The sequence below is a fragment of the Lathyrus oleraceus genome, chromosome 1, assembly GCF_024323335.1.
Source record: "Lathyrus oleraceus cultivar Zhongwan6 chromosome 1, CAAS_Psat_ZW6_1.0, whole genome shotgun sequence".
Classification (NCBI taxonomy): Eukaryota; Viridiplantae; Streptophyta; class Magnoliopsida; order Fabales; family Fabaceae; genus Lathyrus; species Lathyrus oleraceus.
Genome location: NC_066579.1, coordinates 12,151,184 through 12,160,692, shown reverse-complemented (window position 1 = coordinate 12,160,692; position 9,509 = coordinate 12,151,184). Strand labels below are relative to the sequence as shown.

Genomic DNA, 9,509 nt, shown 5'->3' with positions numbered 1-9,509 from the left:
ACTTAGTCAAGTGTTACATTATTTCTATTATAGGATGTCTCAAGGTTTCGCACTCGAGTCCACGAATTTGTCCACATGGACCCGATGATTCAACCTTATGTTGAACTTGCCGGTTTTGGTCACCTTAGCAAAATTATGTCTTGGTCTATAGATAACAAATTCATTCTCGCCTTATGCGAAAGATGGAGGCCAGAGACACACACATTTTGGTTTCCAACCGGTGAGTGTACCGTGACGTTAGAAGACGTCTACATGCTTTTAGGACTACGAATTGAAGGCAAAGCTGTTAATGGTAAGACCAACTTTCCAAATTCAATTTGCATGGAGCTTTTAAACGTTGATTTGTTAGATGATAATGCTAGGGGACAAGGTATACTACTTTCACGCCTAAAGTCATATTATAATAATTTTTATTTAGATGAGCATTCTACCGAAGAAGCTCGAATCATTAAAACTAGGTGTTACATTATGTTGTTACTAGGATCCTTTTTATTTCCCGAAGGTAGTGGTTCTAGCATGCATATTATGTACTTACCTTTACTTAGACATATAGATAGAATAGGTAGTTATAGTTGGGGATCCGCATGTCTAGCCTATCTCTATAGTTCTTTGTGCAAAAACTGCCACAAAGATACTTCTACATTTTCTGGATGTGCTGTTTTACTACAAGCATGGGGATGGTCAAGACTACCGTCTCTAGCACCGGTCAATAGCAACCCCTTCACTTTTCCATATGCAAAAAAGTAAGTTGTTTAAATTGCTATATCTTTACTTCCTTCCTTACAGTTTATTACCCATAACTAATTTATTTTAACTTTTTGGTGTAGATGGTCGGCACGCGGTATGAATTACAGCAGATGTCCGAGACACTGTATTACTCAATATCGCAACCTGTTGGATCACCTTCAACCGGCAGACGTAAGCAAAATAATTACATTATTTCTTCATATTATATTGACTTTTTCTTCATTCATTTAAATCCTATTCTCTTTAACATTTCAGTTCATTTGGCGTCCATACCTTAATATGGATCATGAGCATCAGATCAACCCTGAAGACGCAGCCGTATGGACAACATGCACACCAATAATACGGTTCACAACAGTGGAGCTGCACAACACCGATCGTGTGAAGCTGCAGTTTGGTATGGTCCAGAATATCCCAGATCCCCCAGCTAGCCTAGGAGAATGGCATATGCGTAAAGTGAACGACCAATGGAACTTCAACCCTTGGCAACAATTCGCAAGATCAGAGTGTCGCAAGTGGAAGCACCGTCATGACCATGTCTTAACTGACGCAGTCATGCCAAATGAGGTAAAACCAAGTCGTACTTATATGGCTTGGTATAGATCAGTTGGATTTCAATTCATCGCCGATGATATGTACCTCTACGACCCACGCCAGACAACTTACACACAAGAAGCCTCAACATCTAACCCCCAACAACATTCTCAGCCCAATTACTCACAACCACCTACCCGACAAACTTTCCGTTCCACAAACACACAAACATACAACCAAAACATGCCATTCACCCAACCCCAAAACCAAGAACATCCCCCATACCACCACCAACAAATGGACCATCAACCTTCGACCGAACATCGCTTCGCACCCACACCATCACCCTACCAAAGTCGCCTTACCCAAAACACTAACCGCCCCATCACCTACCGTAGCCAAGAACCCCAAACATCACAATACCAAAACATCCCACAACCATATCTCTTCCAAACACCCCAACAACCTTTCCAACCTTTCCTAGACCCATCATTGTCACCCATGTCCCCCTTCAACCGTCCTGGTCGCCCATCCATGAGTCAACCACACCCCAACTTCTCTGGCATGGGTCATGAGCTCAGCTACGCCGGTACACCATCATTGAATACTGAAGACTATGCTGAGTTGGCTGAATACCTCAACGGATCTTCTCCTGTAGGCGGTAATGACGCTCCTGGACCATCAGATGAACAAACACCGGTTCAGAATCGTCAACGTGGGTTAGGGCCAAGGGTTAGGATAGCTAGGGGATGTGGGACCGGAGGTCGGTTAGGTGATCCCGGTCATCACCATTAGGATTCATTGTGTAAAATCCAAATTTTATTAATATCAATTCGTATTATGTCAAATTTATCTTTGTGTATTCTCCAAACATTAAGTTTCTTTCATAATTCTAAAATAAACACATATCATAAAACAAAAATTTATAGGTCAAAAACCCTAATTCAAGGACTTGTTATTGTTATGTTGAAGGGCTTGAAGTTGGTCCCTTTTGGCAAAGTTCACATACACTTGTTTTGACAGAAACCCTAATTTTGGGTCAAGTTCGCAGGGACATAACTCACTCATTTTAATTATTTTGAGGTGGGACCAAGTGCATTGGAAATTTAATATGTCTACTTCAAATGTTATGTTGGACAAAAATTCATATTCCTAAAAGAAACACATGCAATAATACAAAACATTATGACTCAGATAACAGTTATAATGTCAAAGAGTCCAAGTTCAGGTGCCCATACCTTTCTCATAAAAGCTGCAAATGATGCAAACCTTTAGTCCAAATTCATTATCTTGAAAAGATATACAACTTTTATGTTGAAGGTTTTGTCATTTGAGGCTTTTATCATTCATACTAAAGGGCTTGAAGTTGGTCCCTTTTGGCAAAGTTCACATACACTTGTTTTGACAGAAACCCTAATTTTGGGTCAAGTTCGCAGGGACATAACTCACTCATTTTTAATTATTTTGAGGTGGGACCAAGTGCATTGGAAAATTTAAGATGTCTACTTCAAATGTTATGTTGGACAAAAATTCATATTCCTAAAAGAAACACATGCAATAATACAAAACATTATAGGTCAGATAACAGTTGAAAAACTCAGAAGTCCAACTTCAACTGCCCATAACTTTCTCAAAAAAAATCCAAATGTTGCAAAATTTATATCCAAATTCATTGTTTTGAAAAGATCTACAACTTTCATGTTGGAAGTTTTTTCATTTGAGGCTTTTTTAAGGGAGGCGCCAATTGGATTGGCGCCCCCTCTTAAAAATTACACACAGGCGCCAATTGGATTGGCTAGGGCAGGTGCCCTAGCCAATCCAATTGGCGCCTCCTTGCAATTTTTAAGAGGGGGCGCCAATCCAATTGGCGCCTCCCTCTAAAAGTGGGGTATATTGGGAATTTTTTTGAAACCTGGGTTATTTTGGGAAATTAATTAAAAAACTGGGGTATATTGGTAAAAAATCCTAGATTTTCTGCGGATTTTTCTTTAAATTTTTCTACGAATTTTCACATTAAAAACTAAAACCAAAATGATTTATTAAAAACTATTTTAAAAAAAAATCAAAAACCAAATTAAAAAACACATCAACTTAAGACCTGCCTATTTAAATCTAATAAACAAATATCGAATTACCTTACTATTATATTAGGATTTTGTATCAAAACAATATACATCATATTAATATAATAAACCTATATCATGGCACACACAAACATACAAAGTAAGATACTCTTTAAAATATCATGTTAAATATCAAAATCATGTTCAATTTTATTGTTCGAATTAATTTATTAGTTTATTTAAACAAATACTAGATTATTTATTGAAATGTGTTCTTCTGAAATAAATATTTCAATAAACTAATAATTCATACCAGGATTTCAAAAATGTTATATTTAAGTTTTAAAATAAACTAATGACAGATTCGCATCAGATTTAAGCCTTGATTTTTTTTAACATACAAAAGTTTAATATTCCAAGTGGTTCAACTCAGTCTACTCTAATTAAAGTATTAAAAAACCGTATATAACAAAACCTCAATAATTAAACTTTCTACTTGATCCCGTTTATTAAGCAAATGAATACTTTATTGATCCCTTATTTTTAACTTTTCATATTTTGTTTTTTTATAGAGCTTAAGTAAATGGCTTAAAATATAATTTATATGTAACAAAATATTTTAGTTTTTTTTTAAATATGCACTTTTAAAAAAATATTATTTTTAAAATTTAATTGAAAAAGATAATATTTTCTGAAAAATAAAAAGAATATTTAAAAAAACAATTTCTACTATATAATAAAGTTATTTTTTTTTACTTTTTTATTAAAATAAATTGATTTTTTCAAAAATTAAAAAAAAAAATCGATTTTTTTCAAAAACTAAAAAATTTCCAGTTTTTCTATTTTTTAAAATAAACTTTCAGCACCACCCATTTCTTTAAGGTTAACTCTAATACCTATTTACTATGTTTAAATAAAATTATTTGGCAAACTGAATAAAGATACTCACCTGTAGATTATTTACCAAACTGAATGAAGATACCCTATGTTGATTGTTGACTACTAGAACTCCACTTATTATCATGAAGAACTTGTAAGCCACCAATATGATCTTGCAAAAGTATTGCAACAAAGCTAGTATCTTAGTGCTTGATAGTGCCAATGGTAAACTCTGGCTCAGGGGTCAGGGTATGGCGGATAATAATTACAAAGATGAAATAAACTTTCAGCACCACCCATTTCTTTAAGGTTAAAGAGATTAAGGGCAACAGCCTATAATAGTAACTCATACAAAGAACTTTTTTTCACAACTTCATCTCTCAAACCAGGATCATCATGGATTCCTGTTAAGTTAATTGTATGGATACTGAGCTTTGAATTTGAATCACTAATTGAAACATCATTGAGAATTGATTGTTTACAATGGAACTGTTGTTACTCTATTTTCTGAGATCCTTGTACACCAACCTTTAACTCATCAAATTCTTCAAGTTCACTTTTTCTGTCATAAATTGGAGAATTTCCCACTAAATCACCATCTGTAGTTGTGGCCATCATAATATTGAGGTTATTATTCATATGTGCACTAATTTTGTATGAATGAAAGGTTGAAGAGGTGTAGTTTGGAAGGAAATGAAATCAATGTTTCCTAGGAAGCTCTGCATAAAAAGACAGCTAAATTATTGTCATAACTTGAATTTAGTAAAGTATAACTAGATAAGAAAGCATTTCTTGTCTGCCCTTATTATCTGAAGTCAAGGGTCTTATAATTACAAGTACAGTATAACTTAAATCACATAGATTTAGCTCACTTAACCAACAACCATCACACACTTTTTGTTGTTTCCATTTTATTCCAGCACACAGGTACATTCACAGACAAAACAAACATAAGTTCACAAGCCATATTGCACTCATATCACAACAATATGCACGTACAATTTATCACACATAATGCAACATTGCTATTACACCTGCTAATTATTCACCAACTAACTTTGAGCAAGAGCAAGATAGAAAATGTCATCAAGCCTGTCATTACTAGGAGAGTTGCCACCATACACCAATAATCCCTCTCGACCGCCTCGGCAAGCACTGGCAAATGCGCACCATCCACGCGGGCCTGGATGGCCACCGGATTCCACCTTATCGTCCAGCCTTGCCCATGATAATGTCTCGGTGTCTAATGCATAAACCTCGCCAGAAAATTGACCAGCACCCATATGACCTTGGTCACTAGGGTCTATTTCCCCACCATATACAATTATGTGTTTCCCAGTCAAACAAGTTGAAAACACACTACGAGCAGTCGGTTTGAGCCCACCTGTTTCCACTTGGGCCCATGTTTTATGAGCCAGATCAAAGCAATGCACGTCATCGACTTCCATTCCCGCAAAACCATAAACAACCCATATTTTTCCTTGGGAAACTGTTAGGCCCGGCCCACCTCTTCCCTTGCAAGTTTCACCGGGAGATGGAAATTCCACCCACTTGCCATCAACAACATCAAACGCCCATAAATCATTGAGCCTTCCAGTGACCCCACAGCCGCCGAAAACATACACATGTCGGTCATCGGCTGTCACGGAATGGTAACTCCGGTGAGGAGGCCCAATATCTCCTCTTGAAATCAAGGCCCAAGTGTTGGTCTTAGTATCAAAAGAATAGAGCTCATTGAGTTCTGTGTGTTCAACATCTCTTCCACCAAATACATAGATGGTTTCTCCAACTGCAGCCATTGTGACACCAACACGTGGCGGCGGGATGCTGCCAGATACATCGGCTACTGACCATGTCAAGGTATCTAGGTCGTACACGTGTAACTTGTTATCAACAGGGACACGTGGCACAAACTCGCCCCCGAATGCATAGACCTTTTGCCCTACTACAGCAATAGCATGAGAACTTCTTGCTCCTTGTGTGATTCCTCTTTGATCAAGCTGACACAATAGTTAAAAAAATCTGAATAAATTTTACAGGAATCTTATTAAGACAACTTCTACGGAGAACAACACTGTTCATAGTTAGAACTCGTAACAATTTCAAATATCAGATTTTTGGAATATTCCATTGTTTTGGCTTTTAACCATTGGATTAACCCAACTACTAACAATAGCAATAGCACAAGAGGGATGGATGAAAAGTACGACATACTAGTAGTGGAAACTGTTAAATCAAGAGAGAGACAAATCCGTTGTTTCATTGTTAGATGAAAATTGAAGTCATAAACTTGATTTTGACCTGAAATCTTTACGCTATTGAAAACTTCAGTAGTCTATCACTATAAAAAAGGACCCAAAACCAAAAATTAACCCCAAATTTTGACTGCACTAACTTTAAACAAAAATTACTTCACAAATATTGTACTATATCTTTGAAAAACCAAATGATTCAATAAGCTAAACCGAACACAAGAAAACATCTATCAATTGGTAGTATAACTAACGTGAAATTCAACAGTGATGGTGAAAAAGTGAAATTTCATAAAAGCGAGAATAATTAGTTGTAAAAATGAATCTACAGCAACAAATATGAAATAAAATAGGGGTGAATATCTGGAAAAGAAAGGGTGTAAACTGACCTTGACCCAATTGCCATGAAGTGTCGCCATAGTTGGAATCCACTTGCTGTGTGTGGTTCAATGTGTATATTGTAATGCGTTAACCCTAATATATATATATATATATATATATATATATATATATATATATATATATATATATATATATATATATATATATATAAATGTAGCTGATTGATTAATTTAATTCGATGTTTGTTGCACTAGTAACAGACTCTCACGTACGAAAGCGACGGAGGGTTTTTTAACAAAGAAGCAAAAGGAAAGAGATAAACAAACAAATGGTAGTGAGTAGTGACAGTGTGACGTGACATATAGTTGCGGGTAATATTGAATATTCCGATATCCATATGATTTGCCTCTTGTTAGAATTTCAAGTTATTATTGTTTAATTCTCCATATTTCTTAACAAGGAAGGACAATTTTAAATATTTAGGAGATGAGTTAAGAAACCTAATTATAAAAAAATTGTATTGAAAAAAACAATTAAAAAATTAATTTTATATTTTTATTAAAATCAAAGCATAATTTTCAACACAACATTACCTTCTTTAGCTCTTAACTTGTGTCCTAGGGGCACAAGTTAGCATTACCCATTTAATAAATCATGAAGCTAATAATGAGATTTTTTTTTAAAATAACCATCTTTTTTAATTTAAATTTTAAAATAATATATTTTTTAAAATAATTACGAAAATAACCACCTTTCATTCCGTATACGTCAGTTAAACTGACGTATCTAATTTCCGATGAACACAGATGACACTTGATAGATTTGTGGACGGTATGGTTGCCCGAATTGGAACATTGAATCGTTTTGGAAACGAAGTAATGGCTCATGTGGTGTACTAAAGTCAAACAATGGTTGGGTGTTGTGGTGATGGGATGTTTGGATGTTCATTTGTGGGGGGCTACGATGACACGACGTTGAATCGTATGAACCATCTGGGCTATAGACTGTTGTGGTGGTTGTGTATGGTTGTTGGTGGTTATGGTTTGATTCCTGATTTTGAGTTTGGGTGTGTGGCATGAATTGGTTGCGAGGTTTGGTGTTTGGTGGTTGGGTGTATATGGTAGGGTGATGGTGTGAGGTTGGTCGTTGAGTTTGGGTGGGTTGACATTGTTCTTGGGCGGGAATTTATTGTTGGGTGTATGATGGTGAAGCTCGTTGGCGTGGATCAATCAAATACCTTGGCTCAGACACAAATTGTGGTGTTGTAACCGACCTAAACCATACCATATAATGTTGAGTTGGTCTAGCACCATGTATGACTGGTTCGTTTAAGATGTGTTGTCGTCGATTCCTCCAATGACGACACGTCTCTTTTGTGAAGTCTCACCAATCGGAATAATTCCATTGGCCATCGACTCTTTGTTGATGTCAATCTCCCAAACACGTCAGAGGTTTGGGAATTTGTTGTTGCATGCCGAACTCCAGTTTTACACGGTCACTTTGGTGCATCTCTGCAGTAGTGAACCGGATAATTGATGTTTTTGTTGTCCAAACTGCAGCATCATCATGGTTAACCTGATGATCAAGACCCAAATATAACCTCTAGATAAACTGTATAAGAATATGACATGATTAGAGGATATGTAATTAGATCATTTTTTTAAATCAAATGTAGAGTTGTTTAGTAGTAATACATCGTCTGGTTCAATGTGGTCTAAAAGATTGTGATAGACTACTACAACGTGTTTGGGACATATGTTGTAGTTCACCCTTTAACTGACCACCTAGATTGAAAATATATTAGTTGCAATTAGTTGTAGTATAAAGTCTAATAAATTAGAAGATTAAATATAAACTTACTTTGTTGCATAGGGGAATGTGAATGGCTTCTCGTTGATCGAGGCGCGTGACGACAGTCTAACCAATCTCATGCTTGTAGCAAATAGGAGCAAGAATAAAACGTACAAGTATATTTTTTGGCATTTTTACACAACGAACTATATAGATGGGATAAAACAGACGAACCCCAACGATATGTGTCTACCTTATTTATGTCTCGTAACAATGGCAAATACATAATATTTACCGTATTACCAGTACTTTCAGGAAATAAAAAACTATCAAATAAAATCATAATATAATACTGAGCTTTAATTATCTTTTCATACTCGGTAGATTCTTCATTTAATGTTGTACTTGAATAATATTGTTTAAGACCAGACGTTACGGAAGAAGGTTGTCAATGCATGATATGCATTAACAGAACCTTCTTTCAAACACTACCACGAAGACATCAGATTATCAAACGTAAATGCAGTAAGGTGGATCGACAATATTCCATTGGAGAAGTGGACTAGGGCATACGACAACAGACAACGTTGGGGCCACATGACAACAAATCTTGTGGAATCAATGAACTCTGTCTTCAAATGCATTTGAAACCTACCTATAACCGTTTTAGTGCAAGCAACCTATTTCAGGCTAGGGGCGCTGTTTAAGACCAGATGTTCCAAATGGAGTTCAGTGTTACAACTTGGGCAGTTGTTCAGTGATGCTTCAATGAAATTCATTAAAGAGGAAGTTGTCAAAGCTAACGCACATATGGTCACGGTGTTTCACCATACTAAAGGTTGGTACAGTGTTGTTGAGTCCATGGATCACAATGAAGGCATGCCAAAGGGACACTATCGAG

The 9,509-nt window shown here is 36.0% G+C and overlaps 1 protein-coding gene across 1 annotated transcript; it reads right to left on the bottom strand.

Moving 5' to 3' along the window:
- Nucleotides 1-4,963: 4,963 nt before the first annotated feature.
- LOC127128297 (nitrile-specifier protein 5) lies at nt 4,964-7,014 on the bottom strand. The gene is made up of 2 exons (XM_051057580.1): nt 6,865-7,014; nt 4,964-6,223 (listed from the first exon to the last, which is right to left on the bottom strand). Exons 1-2 carry the CDS (start codon nt 6,892-6,894, stop codon nt 5,276-5,278), a joined length of 978 nt encoding a protein of 325 aa, XP_050913537.1. The 5' UTR covers nt 6,895-7,014; the 3' UTR covers nt 4,964-5,275.
- Nucleotides 7,015-9,509: the final 2,495 nt, after the last annotated feature.